Source organism: Oryctolagus cuniculus, chromosome 4, assembly GCF_051225735.1.
Source record: "Oryctolagus cuniculus isolate XC-2025 breed Fujian yellow rabbit chromosome 4, ASM5122573v1, whole genome shotgun sequence".
In the NCBI taxonomy this organism is placed as follows: domain Eukaryota; kingdom Metazoa; phylum Chordata; class Mammalia; order Lagomorpha; family Leporidae; genus Oryctolagus; species Oryctolagus cuniculus.
In genome coordinates, this window is record NC_142870.1 from 169,746,235 (window position 1) to 169,768,657 (window position 22,423).

The 22,423-nt window shown below is 51.0% G+C and overlaps 1 protein-coding gene across 1 annotated transcript in view; it reads left to right on the top strand.

The window, feature by feature from the left end:
* Positions 1 to 22,423, top strand: part of FBXL2 (F-box and leucine rich repeat protein 2) — a 95,662-nt gene that overhangs the window by 57,504 nt on the left and 15,735 nt on the right. The window contains exons 3-4 of the mRNA XM_089331255.1: positions 3,799 to 3,853; positions 10,252 to 10,346. Of these exons, the coding sequence (XP_089187381.1) occupies positions 3,799 to 3,853; positions 10,252 to 10,346 (150 nt within the window). The remainder of the gene's footprint in view (positions 1 to 3,798; positions 3,854 to 10,251; positions 10,347 to 22,423) is intronic.

Consider the following 22,423-nt stretch of genomic DNA (forward strand, 5'->3'; position numbering starts at 1 on the left):
AAGTAGATGGGTCTTGCTTTTTAATCCATTCAGCCAGTCTGTGTCTTTCAATCAGAGTTGAGTCCACTTACATACAAGGTAACTATTGATAAGTAGCGACGTGGCCCTGCCATTTTCCCATGAATATTCCTGTTGTTTGCTTTGGCTTTCCTTTGTACTTCTGGGGAGTTTTCTGCTGTGGGGAGCAAACCGGACTAGACTGAGTTACTGGAATTAAGACTTATTCTATGCATCTGCTCTCCCACAATATGGCGCTGGGAGAGAAGTAAACAGCTTCCGCACAGCTGCCTCCAGTTCAACCAATAAACTGTAGGACTTGCTACTGATTGGAGGAGAGCAGCGTACTCGGCGTGTGGGCAGCCGAGTTAGGATTGGCGGAGGAGGACTATAAAGGAGGAGAGAGACGGCATGCACCAGGAACATCTATGGGGAACATCTAAGGGAACCCGTGCAGCCCCCGAGAGAACCGGCCGGCGGTGTGCCGCTCCCCTGCGGAAGTGGGGAATGCGGCCAGGGGGAACTGCCCTTCCACGGAGGTGGAAGGGATAGTAGCCAACCCGGGAAGAACCAGCAGCAAACCCGGGGAGGGCCGAGCAGACGAAAGAACAGCGCAGGGTCCTGTGTCGTTCCTCCACGAAGAGGGGGAGCGACATCTGCCATCTCATTCTTTTATAATGATGGCTCTCTTTCTGTGTTTCTGTGTGTAGAACATCCTTAAGCATCTTTGCAAGGCTGGGCAAGTGGAGACAAATTCTTTCAACTTCTGTTCGTTATCAAAGGCCTTTGTTTCACCTTCATTCATCAGTGAGAGCCTTCAGGATGCAGCATTCCGGGCTGACAGTGTTTACGACTCTGACTCTCACCATTCTAGCTGCAGGGTTTCTGATGAGAAGTCAGCTGTGCGTCTTGGTGGAGATCCTCTGCGAGTGATTGGGCATTTCTCTCATACACGTTTTAGAATCTTTTGTTTTATGTGGAAAGTGACTACATATGTCGTGGTCATGTCTGTTAAGAGTTCTGTGTGCTTCCTGTACTTGGATGTCCCTTTCTTTCTGCAAATTGGGGAGGTTTTCTGTAATTATTTCACCTTCAGAAACTCCTCTAAGACCTGCATTTTGGGTCATTTGATAGTATCCCATAGATCTCCCACACTGCTTTTAAGTTTTTTAATTTCTTCTTGTTTTTTTTTTTTTTATTTGAAAGTCAGAGTTGCACAGAGAGAGGAGAGGCAGAGAGAGAGAGAGAGGTCTTCCATCTGCTGGTTCACTCCCCAAATGGCTACAACAGCTGGAGCCGTGCCGATCTGAAGCCAGGAGCCAAGAGCTTCTTCCAGATCTCCCACATGGGTGCAGGGGCCCAAGCAATTGGGCCATCCTCCACTGCTTTCCCAAACCACAACAGAGAGCTAGATCAGAAGTGGAGCAGCCGGGAACTCAAACCAGCACCCACATGGGATGCCGGCACTGCAGGCAGCAGCTTTACCCACTATGCCACAGCGCCAGCCCCTGTTTTGTCTTTTTGTTGTTGTTCCGACTTCTTATTTCCAAGATTTGTCTTCTAATTAGGATATTCTTTGTTCTGCCTTTCCCAGTCTGCTGTTGAGGCTTTCCACTGATTTTTTATTTGAGCAAATGAATTTTTCATTTCTAATATCTCATTTTGATTTCTCTTTAATATCTCAGTTTTGTGGGAAAATTTTCATTCATGTCATGTAAGATTTTCTTTAGTTTGTGGATTTGATTCTAATTCTATGATTAATTTTTTGAATTTTGTTTCTGGCATTTTGTCAGTCACTTCATCTTCGTATTCTAATACTGAAATGTTGTGTTCCTTTCGGGGGATGGTTATCATGATGTCATCTGTATTCTTGTTTCTTGAATTTCTGCTTGTTTTTAGGCATTTGTGGAGTTGATTTTAGTTTTGTTTTCTCCTGGTGGCTGTCATCTTTGAGCTATGCCTCTGTGGCTTTGTGGAATGTCTGCACTTTCAGTGACTACCGAGAGGTGCGGGTGGGTGTGGCCAGGGTGCTCTGGTCAGTGTTCCAGAGTAGGGCACATTTCCAGGGTGATACCCAAGCTGGGCGTGGTAGATCTCAATACCCAGCTACACCCTGCACCTGCTCTCATGTGACCACTATGTCCTCAAGGTCTCAGCACACAGGGCTCCCTCAGCTGCCAGGTCCAGAGGTTTCTTTCTGCCCTGCCAGCTTGTCCAGGCATCAGAGGGGCAGATACTCCCTGAGACAGCTCTGCCTAGACGTCTTGACTCTGGGAGGCTGTGGGTGCCCTGCTGTCCCACATGGCTGCCCGGCCACCTCCCAGCCAGGCTGAGTCAGTGGGGACTGTGGACGTTCCCTCCACTAGAATCTCTGCATGACATGAGTGCACAAGCGCCTCTGGCCAAACACTGCTGCCTGCCCGCCACCGCCACTGCTGGTTAGGTGCCTGCACAGAGGCTGCCGTAGCTGCCACCGTGACCCAAAGTGGTGCCTGCCCTCTCTGCCAGGCCGCGGGCGCTGTTTTGGGGAAGTTGCAGGAATGCAAACGTCCCCCTCCACTTTCACTGGGTCCACGAGCAACTGCCAGCCCCCAGGGCTCGAGTCTGGCCCCGCGCTACACTCTCCCTCCAGCTATGTCACCACGGGTTGCTGCAGTCCACTCTCGCCTGCTCTCCAAACTGCTGCCCACTCTGGCTCTCGGCCCCTGCAGCTGTGCTGGTCCTGCATGTCTGCACCATCCACACGGGCCCACGGTGTTCCTCCTCCCCCCATAGGACTTGCAGTGTACTTTTCTCTCCAGTTCTCCCCTGAGTGTGCACACCCTACACTTCTCACTGTCATTAGTGACACACGTTGCTCCCTAATCTGCCATCTTGGAATCTCTCCCTGGATTTGATCTTTTTTTTTTTTTTTTTAAAGATTTATATATTTGAAAGTCAGAGTTAAGGAGAGAGAGAGAGGTCTTCCATCCACTGGTTCACTCCCCAGTTGGCCACAATGGCCGGAGCTGTGCCATTCTGAAGGCAGGAGCCAGCAGCTTCCTCTGTGTCTCCTATGCAGGTGCAGGGGCCCAAGGACTTGGGCCATCTTCTACTGCTTTCCCAGACCATAGCAAAGGGCTGGATTGGAAGTGGAGCAGGGGACTCGAACTGGTACCTATATGGGATGCCGGCACTGCAGGCGGCAGCTTTACCCGCTGTGCCACAGCGTTGGCCCCTTGATTTGAACTTAGGAATAATCTTACCTGGATTTTCTTTGGAATGTTGGCTTGGAAAATTTTCTTGGCTTTTTAGGAAAAACTGAGTGCTTACAGACCTGCTAAATTATGAGTGCCATCCTCTACCAAGTGAACAAATACATAGGTTTCATCACCGTGCTTTTTGGAGCCACGTTACCTGTGGCTCAAGCCTCTGACCTGTTTGGGCCGTCCACCACCGGAAGTATTTGTGCAGCACAGTAGGAGCGTGAGAAGGGTCCAGCCAGCCCCAGGCTCCGTGCCTGAGAATGGAGCTGGGGTGATCTGCTTTCCCATGTCCGTGTCTTAGAGCAAAGGCAACACAATTGTAATGAGTTCTATTTTAAGAGAATTTGTAAAGTGTCTGATCAGAACGGCTCTGGACATGGAAACGTTTACTATTTCACAGTAGTGATCTAAAATCATGTGCACTTGTGTGTTGCACATTGAGGAATCTTGAAAAGACAAACACCCAGATGGCGCTTTAGGTTTTACCTTTTGAATTACAAGTATCCTAAATGTTTAACACCAGCTCATTTTTTGTGTTTTTCCCTTTTCTTCCTAGAATATTTTCCTTCTTGGATATAGTCACTCTGTGCCGATGTGCACAGATTTCCAAGGTAGAGTATTCTGTAGATTTTCAATAAATACCAAATGCTATTAGAATGGGTCTGAGTTTTAGTTTAAATAGTCATTGCAAATTAAAATCTCATCTTTCATGTCTAACAATGTTATCATAATTCTGAATTTGATGAAAAACTTTAATATACATCAAGAATGAGAGTTTAGAGGGACAAAAGTTGAGCCAAGACTCTTGATGCTGTCAGTAAATATCTCCTTGACCTCAACTCGTGTCTCACCTCCCCCCCCCCCCAGGCTTGGAACATCTTAGCCCTGGATGGAAGCAACTGGCAAAGAATAGACCTTTTTAACTTTCAGACAGATGTGGAGGTAAGACTGTTGGCCTTGGTCTATGCAGCACACTCTCTAGAGGATGAGCAGGTGTTTGCTTCTTTCCTGCCTTGTTTCAGCTGCATTTAGATTGAATAGTAAAGTGCAGGTGTGTAAAAGAGGGAGGAAAACCTGGGAGGTACTGGGGTTTATCAAGACCAAATTTCTGCTTGCATGTTTCTTTTGCCTTGTGTCAGTTTTAGACAACGTTCCCCCTGGGTCATGTTTCTGAACTGAGTTGTGTCACTCCATTTTTTTTTAAAGATTTATGCATTTATTTGAAGGCAGAGTTAGAGGGAGACGCTACGCGTCCATGCGTGCACACACACACAGACACATACACACACACACAGATAGATATCTTCCATCCGCTGGTTCACCCCCACATGGCTGCATTGGCCAAGACTGGGCCAGGCTGAAGCCAGGAGCTAGGAGCTTCATGTGGGTCTCTCATGTGGGTGCAGGGGCTGGAGGACTTGGGCCATCTCCCACTGCTTTCCCAGGTCATTATCAGGGAGCCGGATCAGAAGTGGAGCAGCTGGGACTTGAACTGGTGCCCATGTGAGATGCGGCCTTGCCCCTAAACCACAGCGTGGGCCCTGCCACTCCATTGTTCAAAGCCTCTGGCAGTGCTGCCCGCCACTCCCGTGCAAGCACACAGCGTCATCAGCCACCCTAAGAAGGGGCAGCCACCTGATGGCCGCTCACAGCCAGGCTGCAGTGGGAGGGGCTCTTGGCTGTCCTGCTGGCCCGCTGCTTTCTCACAGCACATCCAGTAAATCTAGCTCGCTCGCTCTCTCGCTCGCTCTCTCCCTCCCTCTCCCTCTCTCTCCCTCTCTCTCCCTCCCTCTCTCTCTCTCTCTCTCTCTCTCTCTGCTCTGCAGAATTCCTTCCCTGCCCCGACACAGGTGGACATGGTGTAAGATTTGGGGTAAAGCGAGGAGGAAACAAAACATAAAGCGTCAGCTCTGCCTCGTAACCCCGTGCCCAGTGCTTCAGCCTCAGGAGACTTGACAGCTGTTACTCTGAATGGGGCCTCAGAGAGCAGAAAGCACAGAGTCGCTGTCCCGGACAGGAGGAGGTGATCTGAGTGGCCCGACGGCCCAGAAGCTTCCTGTGCCTCTGTCGTGGTGTCCAGGAAGTCAGAGGCGCGGCCGTCTTTGAGGCCTGGTGCGTTTCCGAATTTATCGGGACACAGGTCACTATTTTCGCTGAGGAGGAGTCAGCATGACCGAGTGAGGAAAGTGTTAAAACTTGACTGTGAAATACGAAATCTCTCACCAACAGAGGAGTAATAAGAAACACGGCCATTGTCTAGAGGACTCGTTTGAGGTGCTTGAGATCCCAGAGTTTATTATCTGCGCAGTGGTGATCAAAGCTTATTCACTTCCAGTGTAGCCAACTCAGTTATGGTGTGAAATTGCATTTTAACACTTACTCATGGGGCTGGCGCCATGGTACAGTAGGTTAATCCTCCGCCTGTGGCGCCAGCATCCCATATGGGCGCCGGTTCTAGTCCCGGCTGCTCCTCTTCCAATCCAGCTCTCTGCTGTGGCCTGGGAAAGCAGTAGAGGATGGCCCAAGTCCTTGGGCCCCTGCACCCACGTGGGAGACCTGAAGAAGCTCCTGGCTCCTGGCTCCAGATCAGCACAGATCTGGCCGTTGTGGCCATTTGAGGAGTGAATCAGCGGACGGAAGATACCTCTCTCTGTCTCTTCCTTTCACTGTAACTCTACCTCTCAAATAAATAAATCTTTTAAAAAAAAAAAAAAACTTACTCATGTAATATATTTGCCAAGTGATTGTTACCAAGGTCTATGTTGTGTGTGTGTGTGTGTGTGTGTGTGTAATGAGTGAGAAAATGAAGGTATTAGAGTGAGGTGGGTCCGAGCAGTTTCCCGCTGGTTTCCTGCTGCGGTGTCACCAGAGGAACCAGTGGCCAGATGGGGGGGCCCTCTCCCTCTTCCTGGGCCACTTCCTGCCTGAGGGTCTCTGGTTCCCATCTCCAGCCAGCGTGGCAGAGCTGCAGAAGTGGGCTGAGCCCAGGATTTCCCAGTTATGGCGGGGAGCCCCTCGTTCTCATGTTGTGCTCTGAGCCTGGAAGGGGCAGGGGCCTCGGGGTCATCCTGAGGGGAGAGGCCGTAGTCCTGACCGAGACTCTGGTCCCTGACTGGGTGTTCTTTAATGCTCTTCCCAGACTTAATAGCAATGGTTGCAACCGTGTCCCACCCAAACATGCCAACATGCTGTAAGCCACGTAATTCCTCTTCTGATTGATCATCTCCAAGTGTTTGTTCACTGTGTGTACTTATGTTGAAGGGAACCTTAAATTCTAAAAACCAGAGGCAGGGAGAGGGGGAGGGGGAGGGGGAGGGGGAGGGAGAGGGAGAGGGAGAGAGGGAATCTTTCATCTGCTGGTTCACTCCCCAAATGGCAGCAACCACCAGAGCTGCACTGTTCTGAAGCCAGGAGCCAGGAGCTTCTTCTGGGTCTCCCACGTGGGTGCAGGGGCCCAAGGACTTGGGCCATCTTCTACTGCTTTCCCAGGCCACAGCAGAGAGCTGGATGGGAAGTGGAGCAGCCAGGACTTGAACTGGCGCCCTTATGGGATGCAGGCTTTGCAGGAGGCATCTGTACCTGCTAAGCCACAGGGCCAGCCCCGAAAACCATTGTTTTGAATAAACTTGTTAAAATACTTTATTTTTATATGGTTCTTAATGCCTCAGTTGTGAAGATTTTCCCAAACTAAGAATGTTTTGCTTCAGTTGTTAAATACAACTGCTTTAAGGAGCTATCACTGCCTGTACATTACATCATTTCAGAATTTTAGCTGCCTGCCGGGGGGCAGCGCACTGCTGCATACACACATCTCAGAAGTACTACGGGGAGGCCAGCTTGTGGTTTGCCAGTTACACAAAGAACTACATGTGAGAACCTAAAATAACCGGTGCTGGGGTTTCAACCCGGTCTCCCTCATTGAGTTTTCCCTTGAGCCAGCACCTTGAACACAGGTTGCCAGTCTTTAGATTCAAAAAAGATGGCTTTTGCTTTATTTGAAAGACAGAAAGGTTCTGTCTGCTGGTTCACTCCCCAAATGGCCACAGCAGCCAGGACTGGGCCAGGCCCAAGCCACGAGGCCGGAACTCCGTCCGGGTCTCCTATCGTCTTGAGACTGCACTGTGTGGTTTCCCACCTGCGGGAGCAGTCCATGTGTAAATGGGAAGGCAGTGGCGATTTACAGATACGCTGAGCAGAGGGACGCCGTCCCGGAGCAGGATGAGCGTACGCATGGCCTTTACCAAGCGCCGGGCACTGTGCTACGCACTCTGCGTACATTCTTAACACCTCACGTCTCATCCTACATCCAGCCCTCTCTACACTGTGTTGGAGAAACTGAGGCACACAAAACACGAGCAGCGTCTCCAGGGCCGCTCGTCTGCTCAGAGGGGAGTGGAGGCACCTGGGCGGCGGAGCGCTGGGCTACCCGCGACAGGAGGTCGGCGCGGAGCCGACGTGAGACCTGCACTGGCGTCCCCGAGGCTGGGCCGTCTCCTGTACCCTTAAAAGCTGGACATCTGTAACCAGTGTCGTCTTGGTTATTGAAGAGAAATGAGAAATAACCAGATCTGAACAGCCGAAGTTTCCAAGGTTGTTTTTTGTTTTTTGTTTTTTGTTTTTTGTTTTTTTTTTTGACAGGCGGAGTGGACAGTGAGAGAGAGACAGAGAGAAAGGTCTTCCTTTGCTGTTGGTTCACCCTCCAATGGCCAATGGCCGCTGCGGCCAGCACACTGCGCTGATCCGAAGGCAGGAGCCAGGTGCTTCTCCTGGTCTCCCATGGGGTGCAGGGCCCAAGTACTTGGGCCATCCTCCACTGCACTCCTGGGCCACAGCAGAGAGCTGGCCTGGAAGAGGAGCAACTGAGACAGAATCCGGCACCCCGACCGGGACTAGAACCTGGTGTGCCGGCGCCGCAAGGCGGAGGATTAGCCTAGTGAGCCATGGCACCGGCCTCCAAGGGTTTTTTAAACCTATGTTAGGCCTTATAGTTCTCTAAACTCTCTGTTTTAAAATACGCATCTGCAGTGTGCTGTCTGGTACAAACGGGAGTTACTAGCTTCGATACTGTATTTAGAAAGGATTCTGTTTTTTCACCCTTAGTTGGAAACCAAGAAACAACAACCAAACATGCAAATTTGAAAATTTTCTGTTCAAGAATGTTTACTCCAAAGAAAGGAGGAATATAAAGTTTGTTAATATTACCAACTTGAAATGGGGAAACTATATTGGGTACACCATTTGTAGGCCTTAATCTGGAGTTTCTTTCTTTGTTTATTAAAGTACTTAAATATTCATGTTGGATTTCTAAGTCATAATCTTTTTCCCCCTGGGAATTTTGCTTTGCAAAATAATGGTTAACTTGGGCAGTGCTCAAGAAAGTATAAATAAGTGCTCCCTGCACAGGGTGTGGATTCTCAGTGTAACGGGGATGTTGGCCAGGTAGCAGTGTGCACTCAGAGTCCTGCACTCAGCTCCTGTGGTTTGGGTCCCTAGTGAGCATGGTACTTGCAGCTGAGTGTCAGGATTGCCGTTTGGGTCTGCTGTTGAGTTGCAGCGGGTAAAGCCTCTGCCCACCATGACCACATCCTACATGAGCACCGGTTCAAGTCCCGGCTGCTCCACTTCCGATCCAGCTCCCTGCTAATGCACCTGGGAACGCAGCGGAAGATGGCCTGAGTGCTTAGTACCCTGTCACCCATGTGGAGACCTGGATAGTGTTCCAGGATCCTGGTTTCAGCCTGGCCCAGCCCTGCCATTGTAGCCATTTGGGGAGTGAGCCAACAGGTAGAAGAGCTCTGTGTCGCTCTCTGTAACTCTGCCTTTCAAATAAATAAGTAAATCTTACGATTGCTGTTTTGTGAAGCAAGGTGCCAAGTCAGAGTTAGGTAGAAGGAGTGAGTTCCTAGTGCTACACAGCCCTCGGGAGCACTGAGGGGGGTGAGAGGAAGCATTTACAATACATTTTAAAAAATTTATTTTACTTGAAAGAGTTACACAGAGAGAGGGAGAGGGAGAGAGAGAGAGAGGTCTTCTGTCCGCTGGTTCACTCCCCAAATGGCCACAACAACCAGAGCGGTGCCGATCCGAAGTCAGGAGCCAGGAGCTTCTTCCAGGTCTCCCACGTGGGTGCAGGGGCCCAAGGACTTGGGCATCTTCTACTGCTTTCCAGGCCACAGCCGAGAGCTGGATCAGAAGTGGAGCAGCCGGGTCTTGAACTGGTGCCCATATGGGATGCTGGCACTGCAGGCGGCGGCCTTACCCACTTCGCCACAGTGGCCCCAATACATTTTCATACCCTTAGAATAGTAGTAATGCTTAGCTGGAGTAGGATTTCCTTTTTAAAAAAAAATTAAAAAGTATTTATTTTTTTATTCTGAGAGAGATCTGATCCACTGGTTCACTCCCTCAATGCTTGAAAGAGCCAGGGCCGGCCAGGGTGAAGCCGGGAGTCTATGGCTCCACCCCGGTCTCCCATGTGGGTGACGAGGACTCAAGTGCTTGAGCCATCATCTGCTGCCCCCAGTGCGCGTTAGCAGAACGCTGGGATCGGAGGCAGAGCCGGGACCCGGATGCGCTCGGATGCGGGATGCCGATGTCCCAAGTAGCGACCTAACTCCTGTGCCGAACATCCGACCCCAGGACTTCCTTTTTTAATCAGTGTTGCTTTAGAGCTCTGCTTTAGGGAGCCAGTGTTCTCCCAGCTCCTCAAAGAGCCTTATGGATAGGGGACAGGTGTGAGTGCCAAGCAGGCGAGGACTGATCCCAGGGCAGGCGTGTTCAGGAGGCAGTGCAGGGCTTTGTTGTGTTTTCAAACGCACTTAATGCTTGAATTAAAGCCGTTTCCTTGCTTGCAGCCCCCTTATGCACAGGGATAAGGCTGAGGCCCTGGAGGGACGTTGCACACTGTCTTGTGTTACGCTGGAGACGTGGGCCTGGTTCCCAGGTGTCACGCTGTTTGGCTGTTAGGGAAGCAGCATGAACATTGACTTTCTCCGCCTGTCGATTCAAGGGCCGCGTGGTGGAGAGCATCTCGAAGCGGTGCGGCGGGTTCCCGAGGAAGCTCAGCCTGCGCGGCTGCGTCGGGGTCGGGGACTCGTCCTCGAAGTCAGTCGGCCCGTGCACAGCACACGCCTGTCTGCGGCCAGGTCTCTCCGCGGGGCTGCACGCAGCAATGCGGGAGCCGTGACCTGGGCGCAGCAGGCCCGGTCGGAAGCCGAGTCCCGCTGTTGCAGGAGAGGGGATGCGTTACTTCCTGCGGCTGAGGGTCGGGGCCCTCTTCTGCGGGGCAGCGCTGGTAGCGCCCGTGTGTCCTGGCACCGCGTGAGACGCTGCACGCGATGCACTTGTTCATCTCCTCCGTTCCCGCTTCACGGTGCGGCCCTCCCGGTCTCCTGGCCGCTGCTTCCTAACAGGAACTGTGCTAAACAGCAGAGTCAGTGACTAACAAATCTTCTTAGCGCGGGCTGGAATTGGGCTTGCTCATAATGAGGTGTGAGTATTGCACTGATTTTATTAAAGTTAGCAATATGGCCTGTCCAGCCAGACCCATGCCCACTTCTCATGGGTAGTCATTGTTTATTGGAAATGTTACCGAACTAAGGTCCTGCACTTGAAGAGGCTTTCTGGGTCAGGAGACAGGGTTTGGAGCTGTCAGGGCCTTGTCCGCCAGGCCTCCGTCTCACGTCAGAGACTGGCTAACGGAGGAGCTACTCCTTGCAACAGACTTTGTGTTCTTGCAGGCTGCAGTGTTACCACGGTGTGCATCAGTCGCAGACCATAGCATGTGTGGAATATAGAGAATGCAGACCGTAGAATCGGTGATGGGAACATGTGCTGTAGCATTGCTAGAACAAATGGGCTCAGAGCATCTTTCACGGGTCGGGCTGGCGCTGTGGCACACAGGGTTAAGCCGCAGCCTGCTGCGCCGGCATCCCACATCGGGGCATTGGTTCAATCCCGGCTGCTCCACTTCCCACCCAGCTCCCTGCTAATGGGCCTGGTGGTCGACGCAGCCGTTTGGGGAATGAACCAGCAGAAGGAAGATTTCTCTCTCTCTCTTTCCCTCTCTTTCTGTAGCTCTGTCTTTCAGATAAATAAATAATTATTTTAAAAAAAGGTACGGAACAAACGTGGATTTGTTTTTAAATCAAGATCATCACGCCGTTTTCTGCTGCTTAAGCGTCGTAAAGCAGTAGCCTGGGCTGATTCTACCTTAACTGGAAGCTGCCACAGCGGTATGTCCTCAGATAAATTAGAATGAGGAGCTTGCATCGTTTGGTGGTTACATTAAAGAATCTAAAGCTGTGAATTGTCAATAAGGGATAGCAAAGACACACATTCATTTTTTTTTTAAATTTATTTATCTGAAAGTCTGAGTTACACAGAGAGGGAGAAATGGAGAAGAGAGATCGTCCATCCTCTGGTTCACTTCCCAAGTGGCCGCACTTCCCAAGTTCCCAGGGCTGAGCCAGGCTGAAGCCAGGAGCCGGGAGCTTCATCTGGGCTTCCACGTGGGAGCAGGGGCCCAACACCCGGGCCGTCTTCCACTGCTTTTCCAGGAGCTGGATTGGAAGTGGAGCAGCCAGGACGCAAACCGGTGCCCACTTAGGACGTCGGTGTTGCATGGTGCACTTAACTGCTGTGCCACAGTGCTGGCCCCAAGAACACATTCTTACCTTGGCAACTGACATAAAACCATAGCAGCCAAAGAATCTTATTTTAGAGAAATCGTCTGTATTACTTTGTCAGAGAACTGTGTATATTTTTGTGTGTGAAGACCAGATCACCGTGAGAATGACGACAGAGTCGTGACAGGGAAGGAGCAGCCTCGGCCTCTGCCCGCCCCACCTGCTGTCTCCCTGGTGGACCGGCTGTTCATCCCCCCAGGCTGTTGAGCCCTCCTGTAACAGGCGCTGACCTCGGCAGCTTACAGCCACCACCCAGGGCCTGGCGTGTGCTGTCCTTGTCGCCTCTGCCACATTGTTGTGTATGTGTAAGCCCTGGCATTCTGAACAACTTCATTGAGATTCAGTTGAGATGCAAATTCCAAGTGTGTAATTGGGTAAGTTTCGCAATCTGTGGACACTCATAAAACCCACGTCACAATCAGGATAGTGGACATATGCGTGTCCCACCAAAGCTTCCTCGTGTGTCTCTGAAATCCACTCATCCCTCCCATCCCTGCCTCACGCCAAGCAGACAGCAGTCTGCTTGCTGCCCCGCACGCTAACGCAGTCAGCCGGCCTGCTGTACCAGGGGTTCACATCCACGGGCTCAATCAGCCACACATCAGAAACAGGTTTTCAGTTGCTGTACTGAACGTGCACGTTTTTGTTCTTGTTTAGCAACTGTTTACATAGCACTGTGCCGTGGGTATTGTAAGTAGTCTGGAGATTATTTAAATTGTGTGGGAGGATCTGCAGAGGTTGTATGCAAATACTCCGCCATTTATGTAAGGGACTTGAGCACCCACAGGTATCCCCGGGGAGTCTGCTGGCACCCGTCTGCCGTGGCTACTGAGGAACAGCTGTATTCCTTTTTGCCTGACTTCTTTCAGCCCACGTAATTGCTTTCAGATCATTCCTGTTGTGTGTATATCAAAAGTTCTTTCCTTTGCATTTCTGAGTGGTAGTCCGTGGTATAGAAATGGAGCCACTCCTAGGCTTATGACAAGGCTGCTGTCCTCATAAACGCATCTTAAGTTGAAAATATCCTAAGTCGGAGCTGGTGTTGGGACATAGCAAGTAAAGCTGCCGCCTGCAGTGCCAGCATCCCATGTGGGTGCCAGTTCAAGTCTCAGCTGCTCCACTTCCGATCCAGCTCCCTGCTAATGGCCGGGGAAAGCAGCAGAAGATGGTTCAAGTGTTTGGGCCCTGCCACCCCTTGGGAGACCCAGATGAAGCTCCTGGCTCCTGACTTTGACCTGGCCCAGTCCTGTTCTTTGTAGCCATCTGGGGAGTAAACCAGAGGATAGGAGCTTGCTCTCTCTCTCTAACTCTGATTTTCAAATAAATTAATTAATTTCAAAAAGAGAAGAAAACACCCTAAGTCAAAAACGCATTCCGGGGCCAGCGGTTGGTGCCGTGGGCTAAGCGACTGCCTGCAGCGCGAGCGTCGCCTGTGAGCGCTGTTTCAAGTCCCGGCCGCTCCACTTCCGATCTGGCTTCCTGCTCACGCGCCTGGGAAAGCAGCAGGAAATGGCCTGAGTCCTCCGCCCCTGCCACCTGTGTGGGAGACCTGGATGGAGTTCAAGCTCCTGACCTTGACCTGGCCTAGCCCAGCCATTGTGGTCATGTGGGGAGCAAACCAGTGGATGGAAGGAAGAGATCTCTCCCTGTCTCTCCCTCTGTCTCTGTAACTCTGGCTTTCAAATAAAACAAATCTTTTTTAAAAGACGCACTTAATAGGTGTGTCTGGCTTAGTGGTTAAGATGCCAGTTAGGAGACCCACGTTCCCAGAGATGGTGTGGTTTTACATTACCACAGGGGGTATCAGACTTGTGGTTCTTCTGCTCCCTTGCTAGCTTTTGGCATGGTCAGTCCTTTTTAATTTTAACCATTCTAATAGATGTATAGTAGTATCTTTTTGTGGTTTTAATTTTTATTGCTCTAGTGATTAATGCTGTTGAACTTATTCTTATGTAAATATTTGCTATACACATATCTCTTGGAAAATGCATTTATTTGACAGGGAGAGACACGGAAATTTCCCATCCCCTCATTCAGTGCACAAGTTCTGCAATGGCCAGGGCTGGGCCAGGCTGAAGCCAAGAGCTGGGAACTGAGTCCAGTCCCGCGTGTGAGAGGCAGGGACCCAGCTGTTGCAGCCATCACCTGCTGTCCCAGGCTGCAGGTTAGCAGGGAGCTCAGCCAGGAACCGCACTGGGGCACCTGACAGAGGCGTCCCAAACGGCACCTTCACCACCAGCCTGAACGTCTACAGCCGTGTTCTTTCTTGGATGGAAAATCTGTTAAAATCTTGTGCCCATTTTTAAATTAGACTGTTTGTTTTTTTACCATTGACTTAAAAAATAGATTTTCAGATAGATATTTGAAAACTAAATACTACACTTTGAAATATCAAGTCAAAGAACATGCAGTCCATACTGGATGCCTGGGTTCAGTCCCCAGGGCCAGCCCCTCATTCCGGCTCCTTGCCAATTCAGAAACGGAGGCAGCAATGACGGCTCAAGTGGTTGGGTCCCCGCCACCCACGTGGGAGACCTGGGTTGGGCTCAAGCCCCTGGCCCAGTCCTCTAGGGAGTGAAGCAACGAGTGGGACTCCTGTCTGCCTGCCTCCCTGCTCTTGAACAGGAAATAAATTTAAAAACACTTTTAAAAACCAACCAAAAATCGCCGTGGCTCAATAGGCTAATCCTCCACCTTGCGGCGCCGGCACACCGGGTTCTAGTCCCGGTTGGGGCGCCGGATTCTGTCCCGGTTGCCCCTCTTCCAGGCCAGCTCTCTGCTGTGGCCCGGGAGTGCAGTGGAGGATGGCCCAGGTGCTTGGGCCCTGCACCCCATGGGAGACCAGGAAAAGCACCTGGATCCTGGCTCCTGCCATCGGATCAGCGTGGTGCGCCGGCTGCAGCGGCGGCCATTGGAGGGTGATCCAACGGCAAAGGAAGACCTTTCTCTCTCTGTCTCTCTCTCTCACTGTCCACTCTGCCTGTCAAAAAAAAAAAAAAAAAAAAAAAAAACCAACCAAAAACTCAGCCAACTGGAAACAGAGGGACGCTTCCTCAATTTGATGATTACCTATAAAAAGAAAAAAAATCTATGGCTAACAACATACTTGCGAGCTCTCCCCTTGAGTTAGAGATCCCCTTGAGTTAGGCCAGTGTCGCTCCCTGTCTTCGTGGAGGAACGTCACAGGACCCTGCGTTGTTCTTTCGTCTGCTCGGCCCTCCCCGGGTTTGCTGCTGGTTCTTCCCGGGTTGGCTACCGTCCCTTCCACCTCCGTGGAAGGGCAGTTCCCCCTAGCCACTTTCCCCACTTCCGCAGGGGAGCAGCACACCGCCGGCCGGCTCTCTCGGGGGCTGCACAGGTGTTCCTTCAGATAGATGTTCCCCTTAGATGTTCCTGGTGCATGTTGTCTCTCTCCTCCTTTATAGTCCTCTTCCACCAATCCCAACTCTGCTACCCACACGCCGAGTACGCTGCTCTCCTCCAATCAGGAGCAGGTCCTACAGTTTATTGGTTGAACTGGAGGCAGCTGGGTAGAAGCTGTTTGCTCCTTTCCCAGCGCCATATTGTGGGAGAGCAGATGCATAGAATAAGTCTTAATTCCAGTAACTTAGTCTAGTCCGAGTTGCTCCCCACAGGCCAGTGCTGTGTCATGGTGGGCAAAGCCATCGCTGTGACACTGGCGTCCCACACTGGTGCTGGTTTGTGTGCCGGCTGCTCCATTCCCAATCCAGCTCCCTGCTAATGTCCTGGGAGAGCAGTGGAGGATGGGCCAAGTGTTTGAGCCCCTGCATGAACGTGGGAGACCCCAGAGAAGCTCCTGGTTGCGGCCACTTGGGGAATGAACCAGTGGATGGAAGATCTCTCTCTTCCTCCCTCCCTCCCTCCTTCCCTTCGTCCCTCTCTCCCTCTTTAAAAGATTTATTGATTTATTTACTTGAAAGTCAGAGTTAGAGCGAGCTTTGATCTACTGGTTCATTCCCCAAATGGCTGCCGTGGCCAGTGCTGAGCCAGGAGCTTCATCTGGGTCTCCCACATGAGGGCAGTGGCCAAAGCCCAGGCCACTAGCCGAAGGCCAGATCAGAAGTGGCAGCTGGGACTCGAACTGGTGCCTGTAAGGGATGCAGACACTGCAGGTGGTGGCTTAACCTGCCGCGCCAAAGCACCAGTCCTGCACAATAGTCTTTATGATGAACGGGCCACTCGCAGGGAGCTGGATCGTGGTGGAGCAGCCAGGACTCAAACTGGCACTCGCATGGCACTCACTGAGGCTTTGCCCGCTGTGCCTCAGCGCCGGCCCTTCTTACCATTGATTCTGAGAGCCCTCAGTATGTTCTACAGACAGACACTCAGCAGGTTTTTGTTTTAGAAGTATTTTCTCCAAGTTTATGGTTTATTTTTTTATTCTTAATGATCTTTAGGAAGAGAACCTTTTCATTTTGGTGAAGTTCAGTTTGTCATTTTTCTTTTATGGGTCATTCTTTTGGTGTCATTTATTGAGAAATTGTTGCCCAAGTCCATGGTCATAAAAATTTTCTCCTGTTTTCTTCTAGAAGTTTGTAGTTTAGATCTAATGCTTGATTTGGGGTTGATTTTTTTTTTAAGATTTATTTATTTGAAAGAGTTACACAGAGAGAGAAGGAGAGGCAGAGAGAAGAGAGGTCTTCCATTGCTGGTTCACTCTCCAAATGGCCACAACGGCCAGAGCTGCATCAATCTGAAGTCAGGAGCCAGAAGCTTCTTCCCAGTCTCCCACGTGGGTGCAGGGGCCCAAGGACTTGGGCCATCTTCTTCTGCTTTCCCAGGCCAAGGCAGAGAGCTGGACAGGAAGAGGAGCAGCCGGGACTAGAACCGGCGCCCATACGGGATGCTAGCACATCAAGCCAGGGCTTTAACCCACTGTGCCATAGCACTGGCCCCTATATTTTTTTTTTCTCCTATAACATTAAGCCAGTCCTCAATCTTTCAGTTTATAAAACCCCACTTAAGTTGTAATATCTTTTCTATATTATTGTTAGATTCTATTTGTTAAATTTTTCATCTGCTTTCATGAGCATTAATGTTTTATTTTTTTTTTCTTGTACTGTTTTTGTCTGGTTTTGGTTTCGAGGTAATGTTGGCCTGGCCTGATGGAATGAAATGGGAAGAATGTCTTCCTGTTAAGTTTTCTGGAAGCGTTCATGTCAACTTTGTGGGTTTGATCTTTTTTCTTAAAAATTTAGTAGAATTCATCATTGAGGCCATCAGGTCCTGCCTGTTTGTTGAAGGAGTTAAAGGAGGTTTTTAACTACAAATTCAGTTTCTTTAACGTGTATAGAACTCTAGTTTGTTTTTTTTTTTCTGAGTTTGGTGGTTTGTGTCTTTTACGTTTTCCCTTTCATTTAAGTTCGTGGATTTATTAGCATGAAGTTTTTGTTATATCTCCTAACTATTATAGTATGTATAAAATCTGCAGTATTATATAGTATGTATAAAATCTCCTTTTATTTCTGAAACTGGGTAATTTTTGTGCCTTTTCCCCCCTGTTGGTTGGACAGAGTTTTTTAATTGTATTGAAGCTGTCAAAGCATTTGTGTTCGCTCACCTTTCATTATTTCTGTTTTCTACATCATTGATTTAACTTTGATCCTCATTTTTTGTTTACTTTGAGTTTCATTCAGTCTGTATTTGTCAGGATAGAAGCTGAAGTTGTGGGGACTTTTTCTTCACTGACGTGGGAACTGAGCGCTACAGATGTGCCGCAGGGTGCAGAGTTAGAAGCATGCCGCAGACTCTCACGGCTCAGCGCAAAGTGCTGACTGCCCTTGCTTCTTGACTGTGGGTTGTTCAGAAGTGGATTCTTTAGTTCCCACATATTTGGGCACCTTCTGGACATCTTCATGTTACTGATTCCTAATTTTATTCCATTGTTATCACAGAACATACTTTGCATGGCCTTGAGTCCCTTTCATTTCACTGGGACTTGGTGTGTGACCTTGCTTGGTGGATGACCCACGTGCACCTGCGTAGGACGTGTTTGCAGCTGCTGCTGGGGGAAGTGTCGGAGCAGGGTGGCGGGTGGTGTCTCTCCCTCCCGTCAGCCCTGTGACTCAGCCATTGAGAGAAGAGTATTTCAATCTCTGCTTCTAATTTTATGTCTGTCTATTGCTCCTTGAGGGTCTATCAGTTTATTTTCCTCCCACCCTCCACCTTCCCTCCTTTCCCCTCCCCCCACCTTCCCTCCTTTCCCCTCCCCCTCCCTCAACCTTCTCCCCTTTTCTCCTCTCCCCTCCCCCCACCTCCCTCCCTTTCCCACCTCCCCTCCCTCCCCCTCCCTGCCCTCCCTCCCCTCCCTCCCCTCCCCCCTTCCTCCTACCTTCCCTCCCCCTCCCCCACATTCCCTCCTCACCCACCTTCCCTCCCCTCCCCCACCTTCCCTCCCCCTCCCCCACCTTCCCTCTTCCTCCCCCCACCTTCTCTCCCCCTCCCCCCACCTTCTCTCCCCTCCCCTCCCCTCCCCTAATATCTTGATACTTGTTTTGTGTATGCTTTCCTTTTCCTGGTTTTTTGGTCTCCTTTTGAACTAATTATTTTTATGATTCCAATTAGCAAAATATTTTAGTTGATAGCTAAAACTTCATTTCATAATTTTAGTGGTTAGAGTTTATAGTACACATCTTATTACTGTCTACCTTCATTTATCCTCACTTATACATTTTAATTTGAATTACAACATAAACTCAACAGTAGTTCACTTATTTTTAAAGAATTTAACGAGGAAGTTGTATATATCCAAATGGTTACCATTTCCGGTATTCTCCATTCCCTTGTGCAGACACATTATTTCCTCTTGTGTCATTTTCTTTTTTTTTTTTTTTTAAGATTTATTTCTTTGAAAGTCACAGTTACACAGAGAGAGGAGAGGCAGAGAGAGGAGAGGCAGAGAGAGAGAGAGGGAGGGAAGGAGGGAGGGAGGGAGATTGGTCTTCCATCCGCTGGTTCACTCCCCAGTGGCCGTAAGGGCCGGAACTGTACTGATCCGAAGTCAGGAGCCAGGAGCTTCCTCCAGGTCTCCCACGTGGGTGCAGGGGCCCAAGGACTTGGGCCATTTTGTACTGCTTTGCCAGGCCACAGCAGAGAGCTGGATGGGAAGTGGAGCAGCCAGGACTCGAACCAGCACCCTTATGGGATGCCGGCACTTCAGGCCAGGGCTTTAACCCACTGCGCCACAGCGCCGGCCCCTCTTGTGTCATTTTCTTTCTGCCTGAAATACTCTTCAACATTGATTTTTGCTTCAAAATGTAGTGTACTATGGGAAAAAAAATTTATTCCCTGCATTGAAAAAATAATTTTTGCTAGATTTTGTGTTTTTAGGTTTTTGTTTTCAGATTTTAAGGATGCTCCTCTCTGTTTTCTCCCTTTTTTTTGTTACTGATGAGAAATCTGTCATTTTTTAATTAAGATTTGTTTCATTTTATTTGAATGCAGACAGAGACACAGAGACAGGCAGCGATCTTCCATCTGCTGCTTCACTCCCTAAATGCCCATCACATCCAGGGCTGAGTTAGAACAAAGCCAGGAGCCTAGAGCTCTGTCGCTCCCCCTCTTCGTGGAGGAATGACACAGGACCCTGCGCTGTTCTTTCGTCTGCTCAGCCCTCCCCGGGTTTGCTGCTGGTTCTTCCCGGGTTGGCTACCGTCCCTTCCACCTCCGTGGAAGGGCAGTTCCCCCTGCCACTTTCCCCACTTCCGCAGGGGAGCGGCACACCGCCGGCCGGCTCTCTCGGGGGCTGCACAGGTGTTCCTTCAGATAGATGTTCCTGGTGCATGTTGTCTCTCTCCTCCTTTATAGTCCTCTTCCACCAATCCCAACTCTGCTACCCACACGCCGAGTACGCTGCTCTCCTCCAATCAGGAGCAGGATCAGCTCCTGCAGGTCATCACTCAAGTTGGCGAGAGACAGCTGCGTAGAAGCTGTTTACTCCTCTCCCAGCGCCATATTGTGGGAGAGCAGATGCATAGAATAAGTCTTAATTCCAGTAACTTAGTCTAGTCCGAGTTGCTCCCCACAGAGCTCCATCCAGATCTCCCAGGTGGGTGGCAGGGAGCCAAACTCTGGGCCATCACCTGCTGCGTCCCAGGATGTGCCACGACCGAGACCCAGGCCCTGTCCAGGACGTGGGCGTTCCAGGCAGCACCTTAACTGCTGGTCCAGGTGCCCACCTGTCCTGTCATGCTTACTGTTCTAATATAAGAATCATTCATTGGTTTGTTTGTTCATTCATTCATTCGGAAGGCTGAGTGACAGCGAGGAGGAGGGAAAGGGAAGGGTGGGAGAGAGGGAGAGGGAGAGGAGTGTCTGCGCTGGTTCACTCCCCATATGGCTGCATCAGCCGGGCTTGTCCAGGCCAGAGCCAGCACCAGGAACTTCATCCTGCTCCCCACATGGTGGCAGGCCCAAGCACTGCCTTCCCAGCACATCAGCAGGAAGCTGGATTGGAAGCAGCGCAGCCAGACTTGAACCTGTGCCCCAGTGTGGGCTGCTGGCACGCAGGAGGCAGCATGACCCGCTGTGCCCAGTGCAGCCCTGCCCTCAGTGTCACTCCCTGTCCTCTCTCTGGTTGCTGCCAGCACGTTCTCTGCACTGCCTTTGAGCGGCCTGGCTGTGGTATGCCTGGGCGCACCTTGTCCGTGTTTCTTGTGCTTAGCTGTACAACTCGTGCACATGTGTGAGCCCCAGAGAGGCTGGATTCGGTTCAGTGAGGGTGTTTGGGAAGTTCCGTGGTCCCGGGGGCGTGTCTGACGGCGGTTCTCACAAGAGGGTTGGTCGTGGAGGCCAAGCTTTGCTGGTCGCCACGTGGCTGTTCCTCCGCAAACACCCACCAATGCCAGCGCCCAGCCCCTGCAAGACAGCCGGCCAACAGGGCCCAGCCCCAGGCCACGAGTCCGGGTCGACCCCTGCCCCTGTAAGTAGGTTCTCTGGGTACCTCCTCGGGTGGCGCAAAGCTGATAACACGGGGTTCTTCTAATCCCTTGCTTCTGTGGGTTTCCGGTTTCCTGAGGTTTGGGGATGTGGGGATGTGGCCATTGTTTCCTCAGACATCTTCTCCCTCACCGTGCCGTGGGGCTCCGGTCATGGCTGTGCGTTGCGTTACCTGACGGTGTCCCGCGGCTCACTCGCGCTCTGGGTTTTTTTTGTTTGTTTGTTTGTTTGTTTTTTCTTTTTGTCTGTGACTCTTTTTGGATAGCTTGTATTGGCAAGTCTCGAGGTTTACCAATCTTTCTACTCAGTTGCTGACAGCACCCATAACTTGGCACCTCAGCCGTTGTCGTCACCTCGCAGTTTGGATCTCGGTGTCTCTCGCGTCTCTGCATGACGTATTTGGTGTCTACCCGGGCTTCGTGGGCTGTATTTCACGTACTGCAGTTACGCTAATGTGCTTCTCTGTGCTTTCTGCCATTGAGTGGATTTCCATAGAATGGATTTTCTCCTCATTAGGGGCAACTTTTCCTCCTTTCTTGACATCATGGTTGTTTTTGTTTGATGCCAGACGTTGTGAGTTTTACTCTGTTGAATGCAGGATATTTTTGTATTCCTGTGAATGCCTTTGAGTTTTGTTCTGGACTGCAGTCGAGGTACTCGGAAGTAGTTCCTTTCCACTCCTGTTCTTAGGAGTCGTTAGACTGGACCAAGGCAGCCCGTAGTCTAAGGCTGCTTGTTCTCTACTCCTAAAGCAAGCCCCTTATGTTCTCCCTGGTGACCCGTGAGGATCCATTTTCCACTCAGGACTGGTGGGAAGGGGCCCCTCGCCCCTCCTGGGGTGGGCCCTGGCTGTTCCAGGCATACTTGGTTGCTGGATTCTTTCCCCAGCCTGGGGCTCCCACACGCGTGTGCTGCTCAGGACTTCCCAGGGGGCGCTCTGCGCGCTCGGCCGCTCTGAGTCCGCTGCAGGTCAGCACGCTTCTGTGTGCGCTGGAGCCAGCTGCCGCGGTCTTCCTGGACCTCAGCCCCTCCCCCGCCCATCAGGCTGTGCAGGGCAGGCCCGGAGGAGAGAAGCCCGGTTTGGAGGCTTTTGGGTGTGGAATGGAATGGTCAGGACTCGTCTGACGCGATGTATTGATGCCTGAGCCGGTCCCTGCTGATTACGTTCAGCAGTGAGTGGTCCCTGTGGGATCTGGCCTTGCTACAGACCCACAGGCCATCGAAGCGTGCTTGCCAGTAAAGGCGTGGGTGTGGGTACTGGGCGACAGTGCTCCCTCCCCGGGGCCAGAGAAGGTTTCTCCAGGCAGCTCAGTGACGTCAGGGCACTTCATGGCACAGGACAAGGAGGCTTCACTTGCTTGTTTCAGACTGATTTTTCTATTGAGGGGAAGGAACAGGGAGCCCGGCTTCCACACCCCGATGACTCACCAAGGTAGGTGTGAAGAGTTGATGAACAGGTAGTCGACCCCAGGCCCAGAGCCGCAGCACTGACACTGCCGCTCCCTAGAGCAGCAGGCTGTCCGGGCGCCTCCGAGA